General features: G+C 39.0%; 1 protein-coding gene across 1 annotated transcript in view; it reads right to left on the bottom strand.

The window, feature by feature from the left end:
* TOP1 (DNA topoisomerase I) overlaps window positions 1–16707 on the bottom strand; it is a 95217-nt gene that overhangs the window by 61953 nt on the left and 16557 nt on the right. The window contains exon 3 of the mRNA XM_005569002.4: window positions 474–576. Coding sequence (XP_005569059.1) covers window positions 474–576 — 103 coding nt within the window. The remainder of the gene's footprint in view (window positions 1–473; window positions 577–16707) is intronic.

The following is a 16707-nucleotide window of genomic DNA, read 5'->3' as shown; positions in this document are numbered from 1 at the left end:
CAAGAAATCTCAAATACTCAACCATTTGCATATAATTTCAGGGGCTAACAGACCATGGAAGCCCAAGTTAAGAATTTTTAATGTAAACTCTTTAAAATATAGAAAGAAGAAGAAAAAAATCAGGTCTCCAATCCAGTTACCTTTTATCAAGGCAAGCTTGCTACAGACTTGATTAAATGCCATCATGTGTCACAACGAATCCTTACCTATCTTAGTGAACAACTGTATTTTTAACAAGGTATATATTAAAAGAAAATCAAACATACTTGCTTTCTACATCTTGATCTGAACAATGGCATCCCATTTAAGGCCTTGAAATCAGGGCCATCCTCTTAGCAACTCTAGGATCAAATGCAGTTTCTACTTACTTTGCTATCTTTACCGGTAGCTCAAGTTAAGACCTATTCTAGGTAAGCCAAGCAATGGCCAACCTACTGCTGAATGATGAGGGACTTGCTTGATTCCACCCTTACCTGTTGCTATGCTTGGACTTTTCCCGGTCCTTTTCCTTGTCCTTCTTGTGTTCTTTGTGCCGGTGTTCTCGATCTTTGTGTTTATCTTTGTGTTTATGAGAATCTGCAACCATAAGAGATGAGTCAGTTAACAGGAGTCATGAACTATCTTCTGTATGCCTACCCTGACAAGATGGTCAAGAAGTACAATGACAGGATTCAAATGGCATGGTAGGTGTAATAGCACATGCCACCGAAAAAAAAAGCTTTCACAAAGAAGCCTAGACAAAGCGTCCCATTAGCCTACTTCTACAATCAAGACATGTTACTAATATGGGGAGGATGAGGAAATGAGAGCCAATTATTCTGTGAAAAGAAGCCACAGTTTGGCGTTTTTCTCCCTAGACATAATACTATTAAGCCTGACCTATAAATGATAACAAAGGGATAGATATTGAACACTGATTCTAAAGATCAGATGTTACAACTTCTGAAAAATCGAAACTTCAAGAGATATGTTTTTAAATAAATGTTAATAAGGTACAATTTCGAAACAATAAAATACAGTCAGCCCTCCATATGCACAGGTTGAGCACCGTAGATTCAACCATTTGCAGACTGAAAATATTCAGGGAAAAATAAAAAGAGTAATAACAATCACAACCAAAAAATACAAATCCCCCCACAATATAACAACTATTTATATAGTTACACTGTATTAGGTAATCTAAGTAATATGGTGATGAGTTAAAGCATATAGGATTGTGTAAGTTATATGTAAATACTGTGCCATTTTATATACAAAAAACTTGAACATCTGCAAATTTTGATATACTAGGGGTAGGGGGTGGGGTGGTTCTGGAACCAATCCCCTACAAATATTAAGAAACAACTGTAATAATAAACATTTCAAAGACACCCACAGGTGCAATCCCCACTACAATAAAGATTTAGAACAAGTCCATCACCTCAGAAAGTTTTCCTTGTGCTCCTACCCAGTTATTTCCCATCTTCCACCCCTTGCCCAAAGGAAGCACTGATCTGATCATGCTATAGATCAGATTTGTCTAGATTTCTAGATTTCATGTAAGTAACATCATATAGGATTTATTCTTTTAGTGTCTGATTTCTTTCTCTCAGCATAACATTTGTGACATTCATCCATGTTGTTGGATATATCAGTTGTTGGTTCCATTTTATTGCTGAGTGGTGTTACATTGTACAGATATACTGTAACCTACCCATTCACCTGCTGGACAATTTAGTTGTTTCCAGGCATTGGTTATTATTTATCTGCTACAAACATTCATATACAAGTATTTTTGTAGACATGTTTTCATTTCTCTTGGGTACATACTTAGGAGAAAAGTTACTGGGTAATATAAAAAAAAGTATGTTTAACTTTATAGGAAATTGCCAAATTGTACCATTGTATTTCTCCATCAAAAATTCATTAGTGTTCCAATTACTACAAATTTTCACCAATATCTGACATCAGTCTTTAATTTTAGCCATTCTAGCAGGTGTGGAGTGGTATCTCACTGTGGTTTCAATTCACATATTTCTGATGATTATATGATGTTTAATGACAAGCACCTTTTCATGTGCTTATTGGCCACTCATATACCTTCTTTGGTGAAGTATCTGCTCAAACCTTTCTTGGTCTTCTTATTACCGAGTTGTAAGAGCTCTTTATACATTCTGGATTATCAATTTCTTGCTAGCTATATGAACTGTGAATATTTTCTCCCCATGATTTTCTTGTCTTTATTTCTTAATGGTATCTTTCAAAGAACAAAAGTTTTATATTTTAATCAAGTCCACTTCATCAATTTTCCCTTTTAGGGTCTGTATGTTTTGTACCCCAAGATATCTTTGCCTACTCAAGGGCCACACAGATTTTCTCCCTCTCTTTTGGGGTGAAAGGCAGGGAAAGAGTCTCATTTTCTTATATCAGAATGTTACACAGGCTCCTCTCAAACTCTTGGACTCAAGCAATCCTCCTGCCACAGCCTTTGGAATGGCTGGGATTACAAGGGCATACCACCACTTACTTTCTCTCTCTCTCTCTCTCTCTCTCTCTCTCAAGGGCATACCACCACTTTCTCTCTCTCTCTCTCTTTCTCTCTCTCTCTCTCTCTTTCTTTATTTTCTAGCAGTTTTACAGAGGTAAGGGCCAGTGTTCATTTTTTCCTAAATCAATAAAGATGTCAAGTTGTCCTAACACTGTTTTTTTTTTTTTAACTTTTAAGTTCAGGGGTACATGTGCAGGTTTGTTATACAGATAAACTTGTGTCATGGGGGTTTGTTGTACAGATGATTTCATCACCCAGGAATTAAGCCTAGTACCCACAAATTATGTTTCCTGATTCTCTCCCTCCTCTCTCCCTCCACCCTCCAAAAGGCCCCTGTATCTGCTGTTCCCCTATGTGTGTCCATGTCTTCTCACAATTTACCTCCCACTTATAAGTGAGAACATGCAATATTTGGTTTTCTGTTCCTCTGTTACGTTTGCTAAGGGTAATGGCCTCTAGTTCCATCCATGTTCCTGCAAAGGACACAATCTCGTTCTTCTTATGGCTGCAGAGTATTCTGCGGTGTACATGTGCCACATTCTTTTTTTATCCGGTCTACCATTATTAATGAACATTTAGGTTGATTCCATGTCGTTGTTACCGTGAATAGTCTAGCATCATTTTTTAAAAGATGGCCCTTTCCCCATTAAATTGTCTTGGACTTTTTGAGCTGTCATATAATTATAGGTCTATTTCCAGACCCTCTATTCTAACCTTACACAAACACACACTATCTTGAGTACCAAAGACAGTTTGGTACTCCGCTTTTCAAGAGGTATAGCCTAATTCCCCTCCCCTGAGTGTGGGCTGGACACTGTGACTCACTCCTAACAAATAGGATGAAGTGGAAATGTGAGGGGGCAACTTCTGACTCTTGGCCATAAAAGGCATTATTAGATCTTCCTTCCTGCTCTCTCCTTGCTCTTGGGGAGGCCACTGACACACTGTCATGTACTCACTCAGAAGCTCTCTGGAAAGGCCCATGTAGTAAGAAACTGAAGCTTCCTGCCAATTAGCCATGTGAATGAGCCATCTTGGAAGTGGACCTTCTAGCCCAAATTAAGTTTTCAAATGACTGCAGCCCTGGCTGACATACTGACTTCAATCTACAGATGGTAAGCCAAAGCCACCCAGATAAACCACTTCTGGATTCCTGATTCACAGGAACTACATGAGAAAATAAGTGTCTGCTGTTTTAAGCTATTGTATTTTGAGGCAACATGCTTTATAGCAATCAATTAATAATGTATAGGCAATGTGTCTTCATCCCTTGAGTGGCTCACAGCAAAAGAAGCCACATGTGTCATAATCTGCTGAGCATCTATTTTGTGCCAGGCCCTGGGGAAAAGAAATCTGCATGACTGTAGTACTAACTGTAAGAAATTCCCATCCTACAGATGGGAACAACAAAATCATATGGTGTCAGAAGCAGGATTTGAACTCAATCTTCATGCAGCATACAGAACCCTTCAGCTTCTTCTAAAAACCTCAAGTCTATAATTTTAAAATGCTAACTTGATTCACACAAGGTTAGTGGCCCCTGTTTACTTGACAGCAATATCCCATTACTTCTGCCTCAAACCAAACACTTATGGCTAAAATCATAATAATGACAATACATGTAATAGCACTACAATCTGGAATAAAGCACGTGTCATTTAATTTTGTTTGCAGCCCAGATTCAATAAACAAGCCTCAGAACATCAAGATCTGCTAATACAGCCCTAGGGTATGGCAAGGACATCACATTAAAAAAAACAACAACAACAACTACTCTGTGTATAATTCAACAAATGCATAAATATATATGAAGAAGACTGGAATATAGACATCAAAATATTAAAAGCAGTAATCTTAGGGTAGTCAATTTATGAGTAACTTGAGTTTTTGTGCACATACTTCATCTTGTTTTCTAGTTTTTCCCCACAATAAATTACTTCTATAGTAAAAAATGGATGAAGCTTTAAACATTTATTTTGACGAATACTAGTGTACATAGGAAAATTTGCTTAAATCACTAAAAAGCTCTAAACTTAAAAAAGAAATTAAGAAAATGATAAATTGAAATTAATTCCAGGCAGGTTTCAGATAACAGTCTGCCAATAACATTTTTTTTGGAGACAGAGTCTCACTCTGTCACCCAGGCCAGAGTCCAGTGGTGCGATCTCAGTTCACTGCAACCTCAGTCTCCTGGGTTCAAGCAATTCTCCTGCCTCAGCCCCCCCAAGTAGCTGAGACTACAGGTGCACGCCGCCACACCCCGCTAATTATTTGTATTTTAGTAGAGATGGGGTTTCACTGTGTTGCCCAGGTTGGTCTCGAACTCCTGAGCTCAGGCAATCCATCCGCTTCAGCCTCCCAAAGTCCGGTGCTGGGATCACAGGCGTGAGCCACCGCGCCCAGCTACATTCTTTTTTTTAATGCACAAAATTTCAAAATTGATTTTAAGCCAAGTCCCCAAGTTTTTTAAAGCAACTGCTGTCTAAAAATGCAAATCAAAAATGTCTTGTGAGAAACTCGGGGCTGTGGCTCATTAATCTCACTGACACAAATAAGACCTACGTCACAGCTCTGAACCCCAAGTATTCCTATCTTAAAGGAATGGCTGACCACGGTGGCTCATGTTTGCAATCTCAACACTTTGGGAGGCCAAGGTGGGAGGCTTACTTGAGGTCAGGAGTTTGAGACCAGCCTGAGCAACATAGCAAGACCTCGTCTCTACAAAAACTTTTATAAAAATTAGTTGGGCATCTTGGTGCACCCGTAACACTGGCTGCTCCAAGGGTGAGGTGGGAAGACTGCTTGGGCACAGGAGTTAAAGGATGGAGCTATATGATTACACCACTGCACTCCACTTGGGCTACAGAGCAAGACCCTCTCTCTAACATACAAATAAAAGTTATTACATGTGCTATGTGTGCTGTGAAAGGCGTGTCAAAAAAAAGTATATTACATGACAACTTCTTCAAATATTATATTGAATTATATAAATTTACTCTGTAAATTTGTAATTTCTGAGTAAATATAAATTTTTATCACTGCTGAGAAATGATAGGGAGGCAAACTGAGGTCAGTACAAAAGAACTAACCACTAAAAGAATGGGATGCCTTCTGAATGCCAAAAGCATTTAAACAAACTAAATAACCAACTGACAGCAAAACTGTAGAGATAATCTGCAGTAGGTAAATTGACAGATTAGAGACTCTCTAATGATAAATACTGAAGTACTTCCATGTAAATGATGCCTGGAATTTGCTTATAATACTCTCTGGGGTGGGGTGGGGGGATGTGACCAAGAGATATGGGGATAGACAAAATTCGACTAGCAAAAGGTTGATAATTATTGAAGCTGAGTGACAGATAAATGGGAGTTCATTATATTTCTCTATATGTATGCTTGAAACATTTCATAAGGAAAAGTTAAACATTATCTTTAAGCTTCTTCCTTTCCAACCCTTCATTTTTGTGTTACTATATGAGGGTATGGCAAGAAGACTGGCCTAGTTCCAAGAGAGGGTTTGTGTTAAAGAACAGTAAGAGATAAAAGTAAAAGCAAAATAACTAGCTAGAGGTTTCTGAAGCAATCTACAAAAAAAATGATAGCAAAGGAACTGAGAGGGAAGGAAAAAATGTAAAAGCACATTTGGGAAAATGGAAGTAGACCCCAGTTCCAGGAACTCACTACTATGTGTAATAAATGCAGTATAATAAAGAGTCAGAGAAAGTCTTTATGTCCAGGTGACTGGGGGAACAAGAGGCCTTGGCAAAAACAAGAAACTTGTGCATAATAAAGATGGTGAAAAAGAAAAGACTGGAGAAATGATGGACCAATCTGAGCCATATTGTATCTAAGGTAACAGTGGGACATCTGACTAAAGATGTTGTTCAGAAGAGATGCCAATAATTGAAAAAGTAATGCCAATAAGGGCACACAGAGATCTACATCCCTTGTGGTGAAAAATATGTGTTTGGAGAGAACATACTGTGGCCTTGAAGAATTACTTTCAGCACATACCTTTTCCCCTTAACTGGAATTCATCTACTAGTGTTATTTAAAATGTTTTAGAGGAAGGACCCTGCCACTTCAAGCACCTGTTAAGTGCAAAAAGAAATGTGTTGAACTTAACTGACAGATAAGATATGAAAGATAAAAACCAGTGCATATGAAATCATCAGAAAACCTAATTCACTGTGAATTCAGGCCAACTAATGCTTTCTAATAACAAATATTTTAATTCCTAGTGAAAATTCTAGATGAAGACATGGAAGCCCCCTGAAATAAAGCAGTCTAGAGAAAACAGAAGACTTAAGGCAACTAACTCCTTCCACTGCAATTTAACTGGAGTTACTCCCTAAGAACAGATAAGTTAAACAGATAGGACAGGAATCAACATCTTTTGCTATTGTTACCTAACATATTCCCTGGGGTTTAAAAAGTTTTTAAGTAAAGAAGCTTCCAATTAACAAAAGGAAAGTGTCTCTGTCTTTTCCCATGGTAGGAATAGGTGTTGGGTACCATTACCCAGGAGTTGAGGGTTAATATGTAAAAAAAAAGAAAAAAAAATCCTTTTGCTACCATTTCAGAAATATATTCTGAAGGCTAATTCAATTTAAAACCAAATATATTCAAGTCCAAAGCATCCTGCTAAAGACTCACCAGACAAGGACTCGGCCCTCAAGCAGTTTACAATCCATTAAGGTAATTAAGATATAATCTTAAGTAGCTGGCTGCCCAAGGCACACAAGAGAAAAAGGCATTAATATGGGTGCTAGCACCATGCTAGGGTGCTTACAAACACTATCTCAACTAAAGTTTCTTTCCACTCTTATGATAGAGTAATAGTACCAGTTCACAAAAGATAATAATACGTATCTAGGTATGTGTATTAGTCCATTCTCGCGCTGCTAATAAAGACATACCCAAGACTGGTTAATTTATAAAGAGGTTTAATTGACTTACAGTTCCGCAGGGCTGGGAAGGCCTCAGGAAACTTACAATCATGGTGGAAGGGAAAGCAAACCTGTCCTTCTTCAAATGGTGGCAGCAAGGAGAAGTGTGGAGCAAAGTGGGGTGGGCGGAGGGTGGGGAAGCCCCTTATAAAACCATCAGACCTCATGAGAACTCACTATCACAAGAACAGCATGGAGGTAACCGTCCGGGTGACTCAATTACCTCCCACCGGGTCCCTCCCACAACACATGAAGATTACGGGAGCTACAATTCAACATGAGATTTGGGTGGGGACACAGCCAAACCATATCAGTATCCTTTACTAAATGTATATTCTGTGCAAGGCAGTATTACATATATCACCTAACTTTCACAACTCTGGTGGTAACGATTTCCTCAAATCTAAGATATTGTTGCCTCATTTTAACATCTCTGATGAATAAGGTGCATCTAGTTGGTATAACCCCCATGAAGGAAGAATTTGGCAAAATCAAACAAACTCACACACTCTCCCTCTTTAAACCCAGCAATCCCATGCCTAACAATTTAGCCTGAAAAAAACACTCCAAGGTGTATCTACAGAAATAAGTGCATGATGACAAAGTTAAGAGGCAGTACTTTTAATAAATGACAGGGAAACAAAGGAGGCAGAATGTAGAATGGTAGATCAAGGGAATACCAAAAGGGTTCAGAAAAAATGTTTTAGGAAACATTTGAAACCCAAAATTTCGAATGTCAATTAACATTAAAGTAACAGTTTCTATTGCATCATGATGCTCCTGTATTTAGAAACTATACAAACTTTTTATAAAGGTAATAGACATTTTCCAAATGAAGCATGTGGGTACCATTACTTCCACATCTCTTACATGATAGCAAGATTTTCTATTTTTCTGCCCTGCTGCTATTTTTCAGTAAGCGCAGTAAGGCAGTAAGATTACTTAATTTATGGGCATTTTGGGGGAAAAAAGTCGTAAGAGTAAAAATACTGAATCTAGGTTAACTGCCTCCTTGTTTCAAAGTGAAGAGTAATATAATCAGATAAAACAGCCTGGTTCCACCAGAGAACAAGATGAAATAAAGACCCTGGATCCAAGAGTGGCAGTTAGGAGTTAACATAGGCTTTCTGGAGGATGCAGTTTGAGCCAAATCTTACTGAAAGCTAAGAGGGAGTTAGCAAGACAAAGGAAGGTGAAAGGGCATTCTTGGCGGATGTGCTACACTGCAGCAAGAAATGAGCCGCGACAGCCAGCTATTACTATCATTGCTGAAAAATTCATCCTCTCCTGAATGAGCAAAATTAAGAGACATACTTCTCCCAGCTAGGAAATGGGAGAGTTGACTGTTTTCGGGAGCATATTAAAAAATAAAATCCCAGAGTTATGTTTATCTCCCTAAAGTTATGTGTCCAAAGCAGAATTTTGTTGTTGCTGTTGTTGTTTGTTTAGACAGAGCCTCACTCTGTTGTCCAGGCTGGAGTGCAGTGGTGCAATCTCAGCTCACTGCAACCTCCGCCTCCCAGGTTCAAGCGATTCTCCTGTCTCAGACTCCCAAGTAGCTGGGATTATGGGTGCGTATCACCATGTCGAGCTAATTTTTGTATTTTTGTAGAGATGGAGTTTCACCATGTTTACCAGGCTGGTCTCGAACTTCTGACCTCAAGTGATCCACCCGCCTTGGCCTCCCAAAGTGCTGGGATTACAGGCGTCAGCCACAGTACCTGGTCCTTTTTTCTTTTAAAAAAGTTATAGATATACTCCTACTTTTTGTAACTCTAGAGTCCTAGTTCTCTGCTTAGATAGAAAGGAAACAAAATATACAGGAATAAGAAACTCAGTATCAAATGAATCCAACAAAATTTGATCCAACTGTTAAAAAATTTCTGAAAGCTGGCATAAACCCAAAATGACAATGAAGCTGCAGATATGGAAACCAAGTAGAAGGTCAACCCCAAGTGGCCAAATCAATGTCACATCAGGCATATATAAGATAAAAAGTTCATTCTCCATAGGGAAACCAGACAAATACACAAATTCCATGAGGGGAAGAAATAACCAAGTCTGTAAAATACTTTGTTAAACATGTTCAAACATGATGAGCACAAAAGACCATGAACAAACCCTAATGTGATAGAGGCATTGCAGAGCAGCCTCTGCTGGAGAAAGCAGACTAGTTCAACAGTGAAAAATATCTTATTCAAAATCCTTGTTCTATCACTCAGTATATGACCTTGGGTAAAAGTCACTTAATTACTAGATCTATGACACAGTAGCATAAATCAGTGGTAAAGAGCTTCAAATCTCTGTTCCTCAGGTACTACATACCCATGACCTTAGTAAATTTGCTTATCTTACAGATGAAGAAACTTAGGCTCAGAAAATTTCAGTGATTTTAAAGAATTTTATTTTGAAAGTCAATCAATATTTGTGTATAGTTGTAACAGAATTCCTGGCTAATCTCCAAGAAATTATAAACATGTTAACAACTGTCAAGGCAGTACAACCATTCCTAAACCTTCTCCTTAATTTACATAGAACTGAAGTCAGCCTACTCAATCATTTGATACAACTTAGCTCAGGTTGTATATGTGCATTTGAGGCAGCAACCATACCCATTCACAATGCCCACCCGGCCAGTAACTGGGTCAGACAGCAGACAGATATGCTGTCTGATTTTCTTTCCTATACTAAGATCCAGGAAAGAAAAGCACACATGAAAAAGGAAGTAAACTTTGGTCTACTCTAACAACCCTGTACCCGGAAGCCTAAAGAACTTACAGGTTTTAAGGAAGGCACTGTTAACGCCATAGCATTCCCCATGCAGAAGCACATTTGCCTGTTTAGCTGTGGTCAGTAGGTGGCTAACAGTGTTGCCTATCTTATTCTACCTGGAGTCTCTAAACTCAATCCAAGCAAAAACATTTACCTCTTCTTAAGGGAGAAAAGGATAAGTCATCAGCACAGAATACTGATTGTTTTATCAACTATTCCATGATCTTAAAGCTTTTAGGGTAATCAGATCAGGGCAGGAAAGAAGAGTCCTCTGCTGCCTTATAAGCAAAGGCAGAAAGCTTTCTGATATAAAGGAGACTCTTTGCCATGTTTTGAGCCAGTCCCCTTTACACCGTCTTTTGATGATAGATTCGAGACTCAGGGCAGCTGTATAATATGATGGGCTCCTCCTTCAAAGATAATCATCAAATCAAGTGTGTGGGGGATGGAGGTGGGGCACAGTTACACAATCAATATCTTCTGCAAAAAGACACTCACAATACAACTTCTGTCAAAGATAATCTCTGCTCTTCTCTGACATACATATATACAGCTAGCGCACAAGGAAAGTGAACACTAGAACCATTTGAGTGAACATAATGGGTGAATAAATTATTTAAAGAAAATATCACCTCATCATTAAAACTTATATACTGGGATAAACCCTTACATCTTCTACTTCTTGACTTTCAAACCCATATCACATCCCCAAAAGCAGGAGTTTTAACAAAATCAACATTCTCTTTAACACTCTATACCTAGTATGTTCTAATACTTTTAAAAGAAGACTGCTTCTGTCTAGGATAGATAACAAGCTGGTCTTGAGTGATAAAAGACTAGCATCCGGGAGTGTGGTAAATATCAAGGGTGTGTCAATCTCCCAGGAACTTAATGCAAAACTAAAGGCAGTGAAAAAGCCTGAAAACTTGTCATCATTAAAAGGGGAATGGTTAAGGAGTAAAAACAAGTATCCCCCAACGGTTAGGGGAGAGGGAAGGGCACATTTCTTTACTCCTCAAATTCAGACTATACCAATGTCGGTCCAGTTTCAATCCAGGACACCCTGTCTGTGATCCATCTTAATGGTGGCTGGTTTCAATATGTAGCCTACAGAAGAGTCCTTATCACTACTTTACAGCAATTCTCAAGGAGAACATTTCCAAAATTCCAGGGCATAGTTAATAGCCTTTCAAAGTAAGCAGGACAGAGACTGTTTCTGGCTAAAGGCCCAAAGAGCTCTGGAATTTAAAAGGAAAGAAAACTGCTGGGAGGATTCAGTTCTAAAGAAACCCTTAAAAAACTGAAGAATGGGGGTTTTGAGCAATGGCTCATGCGTGTAACCCCAGCACTTTGGGAGACCGAGGCAGGTGGATCACCTGGGGTCAGGAGTTCAAGACCAGACTGACCAACATGGTGAAACCCCATCTCTACTAAAAATACAAAAATTAGCTGGGCATGGTGATGTACACCTGTAATCCCAGCTACTTGGGAGGCTGAGGCAGGAGAATCACTTGAACCCGGAGGCGGAGGTTGCAGTGAGCCAAGATCGCACCATTGCACTCCAGCCTAAGCAACAAGAGTGAAACTCCGCCTCAACACAAAACAACAGCAACAAAAAAAAACCTAAAGAATGAGAGAAGAGACTAGTAACATTTCCAATTTTTAAAGTCCAAATGATCATTTATTCTCTCTAAATGTGTACTGCATATAAACAAGAATTTTTGTCATGGACTTGTTCATCTTGCAACTATGGGGTTCCCCCGTTAGGGACCTGGTATTGAAAGCTAACGAAACAAACAAACAAAAAATCTCCAGCTGAGAAGATGGCAGACAGAAGTATAAATAGTTCTTCTGTCCTTAAGGAAGTTGGGGTTCACAATATTCATTTGTTCAAGTATTTACTGAGTGCCAGTTTAGTGTTGAAATACAACTCAGCCACAAAACCGAGTCCCTGCCCTCATCAAGTTTCATAATAAGCATAATACCCACCTGACCCCATCCCAACAGTAGTAGCTGTTGACTAACTTTGAAAAGGGAGGGGGAAAAGGGTCCCCCTAACTGCCCAAGTTTCACTGGACTTGCCTCCATAAAGTTCCAGAATCAGCCTCTAGTGTTATAGTTGGAAAAGACCCTCAAAAGAAGTTACGAAGACCAAGTTCAAGATAGGGTCAAACTGAATTAAATGAAAGTTGTCAATTATTTTGCAAAGTGTGGTCTTTCTCTTCAATATTCAAAACTTGGGGAAATACCATCGGAAACTTAGAAGTGCATTGTATTAAAAGACTGAGTTGCTCAAAGACCCAATTTTGTTATCAACTCTGCAACACAACTTCAAATTTCTAAAACCTGTCACTACAATTTCCAAAGTGCCCATGTGTTCAGAAGAAATGCCACAAACTGACTTAAAAACACTTCAAGAATTAGGTTCTTAAACATCAGCAGCTGTGTGAGATTAGTGGTCAGCTATTATCCTTAAAGGCTTTGCCATGGAAAAGACACACAAGAAGGAGCCTATTGGTCTACTTTAGGCCTCAAACTGACACACACAAAAAAGGGTTAAATGGTCAGAGAATGTTTTCTCTTCCAGTCCACTTCTGCATTTAAATTTCTTTTATGGCTTTACAACACCACAATTACCTTAATCTGTCTCTCCACAACCCCTTCCTGTCTTATTTTACAACCTTCCCTCCCATCCCACTCCTTCCATTATGCTCCTTAAACTCAAGTTCATCTTCTTGTCTTCCTCTGGTTCTCATTTCCGGGACCAATTAATTATATTTAAAAATCAAAAAAGATAATTCAGACTTCAATGATAGGACGGCCAAACTGTCTTTCAGAGAAGTATGTTACTTGATCTACAAGAAGGTCTTCTGATCTGGAGATTCTGGGTGCAATCAGAGCCAGAACCGACTGTTCATTGTTTTATTATTATGCCGAAAACTAAATGACAGATTTACAAGTCAATTTCACTTTCTAATAGCAAGAAGACATGCTTAGAGCAACTCCTTTAATGCAATGTCCTGGTGGGGTTTTAGATAACTTATTTCTCAGCTTTGGGTCTGTTTTCTGATCTGTAAAATGACCTCTATTGACCCCTTACATGTCTGGTCACAAGAATTCTATGAATTTTTAAAATTGTCTTGGCCCATGTGGGTTTAGGTAAAAGGAAAATTTTAAATGCTTGAGGGCAGTGGTTCTCAAATATTCCTGTGTATGAGCCCTGGTACTTGGACTCATCCTCAGATATTTTAACACAAGCTCTCCAGGTAACTACAATCCACTGTCCAGAACCATATTTTGAAGAAACCCTGCATTGTTATTTCTTATTCCTGAATCTTCTGAGCAACATTAATACCAAATATGAGCCACCTACAAAAATTGATGTGCTACTGATTTTATTTTCAGTTTCTATTTCAATTAGGTCTCTCTGTTCCTTTAAAAGGCAGGCATGTGCTGAGTCAGCCTCTGGGGAATTTTTTTTTTTTTTTTTTTTTTAATTTACAGCCTAGACTATTGAGTCTCTACAACTGAGGAAGAAAGAGGTTGTTTTCACCTGCTATTCTTCCAACCCCTATTTGAGAGGAAGGAGGAAAAGCTACTTAAGGGATGGCACAGCTACTCTAACTTAGATAATAAGGAGGGGGTTAGTCAAGCTCTTTAAAATAGAAGTTCTCTTTGTTGTCTTGACACTAGTGAGTGCAGTCATGCTTAGAGAGAGACAGGTAACTGAGTCCTGCCAGTGGGGCTCAGATGCCTTTGGGAGCTAGAGGTTATGTACCAAGAGTCCTGGCGAGCTTCCTGTGATACACACAAGCACACTCAATCAGGTCAGCAAACTTTTTCTGTGAAGGGCCAGGTACTAAATAGTTTAGACCTCGTAGCCCATTCAAGTTCCACTGCAAGTATTCAATTCTGCCACAGTAGCACAAAAACAGCCACAGATCACATGTAAATGAATAAGCATGGCCACATTCTAGTAAACTTTATTTATGGACACTGGAATTTGTATTTCACGTGATTTTCCTGTGTCGTGAAGTAATACTCTCCTCCTTTCAATTTTTTTCCTCCAACTACATTTTGAGAAATGTGTCATTAGGCAATTTTGTCATCATAGTGTGCTTACACAAACCTAGATGGTATAGCCTACTACCACTTAGGCTGTATGGTATAGCCTGTTGCTCCTAGGCTACAAATCTGTACAGCACGTTACAGTACTGTAGGAAACTGTAACACAGTGTTAAGTATTTGTGTATCTGAACGTATCTACAACATAGAAAAGAGGCAGTAAATATATCATCTTCTATCTTATGGGACCATCATTATATAAGTGGTCTATTGTTGACAGAAATCTTGTTATGTGGCACATGCCTAAATTTAAAAATACAAAAACCATTCTTAGTTCGTGGGCCACACAAAAGCAGGTGTAGTCTGCAGAACACTGAGTTAGTATTAACTAGAAAGTATCTGCAATGTCTCCTGTAGAAAGGTGTCTTACTCAAGCTCAGGGTCTAAATGAAGAATATCCTCCCTGATTTACCTACTCCTGTCTAACACACCTCAGCTTTCTGCTAAGTTGTTCTCATCTCTCTTCTCGCCCTGCACACAGTCCATGAATGGCCAACCAACTTGACTTGAAAGTGGTTAAAATCTACCACTCTGCAAAACTAAGTAAGTCACATGATAACTCTGAAGCGAGGCCAATGACTGGCCCACTGCTAATTCTGCTTCTTAAGCAACAAGCTGGTTAAATTTGTTATTTATCCCCCTTGAAGTGGGAACAACATCATACTTGTTCACAAAATGCTAACCACCTCTGATGAAATTCCTTAGTAAATAAGCAGACTTCAGGGATCCTTATAAAATAAGGTTTCTAGTTAATCCTTATTTAACAAAAAGATCCTTTTTCTTGAATACTCAAATAGATTTTACTGATTTCTGGAATAACTGGGTCCAAGCACAAGCTGAACTGCTAAAAAATAAACTATCCAGGGGGCTTTGCTGCAAAGGCAAGCAAGCTTCCTTTAATAGGGAAAGAATTACATTAAAGCGCAGCAAAGCCTGCATTTAGTCTGTTAAGGACACATCATAAGTGAAGAGATGAGAGCCCCCAGTCTAATGGGTAATTCCACCACAGCCCAGAATTCTCAGGAGGCAACTAAGTTACCCCAGGCCCTCCTTTACCTTGTTTTGTGTCACAATTAGGAACTCAGGCTTTGGCATGAGGTAGGCCTAGATTAGCCCCCCTGCTCTGTGGTTTAGTTGTAACTATAAAGCCTTGAGCTAGTTACTTTACTTAAACCGTAAGCTTTAATGTCTTCAAAAGTAAACTGGCCCAGTTAACATTACTGGAAATAGTAATGGTAACTACCTCAGGATTGATAAATGAAAGCTTAGAATTCTTAAGGTACTGCCTAGGGCATTAAAAATGTTCAGGCTGGGCGCAGTGGCTCACGTCTGTAATCCCAGCACTTTGGGAGGCCGAGGCGGGCGGATTACAAGGTCAGGAGATAGAGACCATCCTGGCTAACTCGTTGAAACCCCATCTCTACTAAAAATACAAAAAATTAGCCGGGCATGGTGGCGGGCGCCTGTAGTCCCAGCTACTTGGAGGCTGAGGCAGGAGAATGGGGTGAACCCGGGAGGCGGAGCTTGCAGTGAGCAGAGATTGCGCCACTGCACTTCAGCCTGGGTGACAGAGCGAGACTCCGTCTCAAAAAAAAAAAAAATTAAATAAATAAAAATGTTCAAATATCAGCTATTTATTTCATTCCTATTCATTTTCTCCTTGCATCCCCCCACAACTGATCACAACTGGAAGCTAAACCTGGAGGAATCTGGATCTATTCCCAGTCTTTAAGCAATTTATCAAGTTGGTATCTAAGACTTTATATGACAGTGGTCATCATAGTGGTCAAAGCTACAATCCCATTTTGTTCCATCAGACTAATAATATATGTCTAGCTAACTGTGAGCCAGATTACTTATAAGATGCAGCCTACACTGATCATGAACATGCAAGTGAGAAGATAATCCCAGATAGAATACAGAGGCTGAGTTCTGATCTGCTTTTACTATAAGCAACACCTTGCATGAGTTAGCCTCTTGGGTGCTATTTGGTAGTCTACAATCTTTGCTTCTCTACTGCTTATAGTAGGCTATTGACTTATTACTGGTAACAATTTAACAAATAGAAATAAATTACCTTGTTATAGGCAACATGCTAGAAAATTACAATTTCAAATGAAGTTGTGGGATAAAACCAACCATTTTAAATCCATAAAGGTGTATATAAACGTAAGTTCATCACAATAGACATAACCTACCTCATAGGGTTGCTGAGACAAAATGAGAACTTACTTCATCCAAAGGACCTGAAATTTTCACCTGTTTAGCTCTAAGGGGTCAAATAAAACGGACAAATAAAACTGCCTGAGCTTCCAACTGCTTTGGTAAACAC

The sequence above is a fragment of the Macaca fascicularis genome, chromosome 10 (assembly GCF_037993035.2).
Source record: "Macaca fascicularis isolate 582-1 chromosome 10, T2T-MFA8v1.1".
Lineage (NCBI taxonomy): Eukaryota > Metazoa > Chordata > Mammalia > Primates > Cercopithecidae > Macaca > Macaca fascicularis.
Note: the sequence above shows the minus strand (reverse complement) of the source record. Positions and strands in the feature narration are given on the sequence as shown.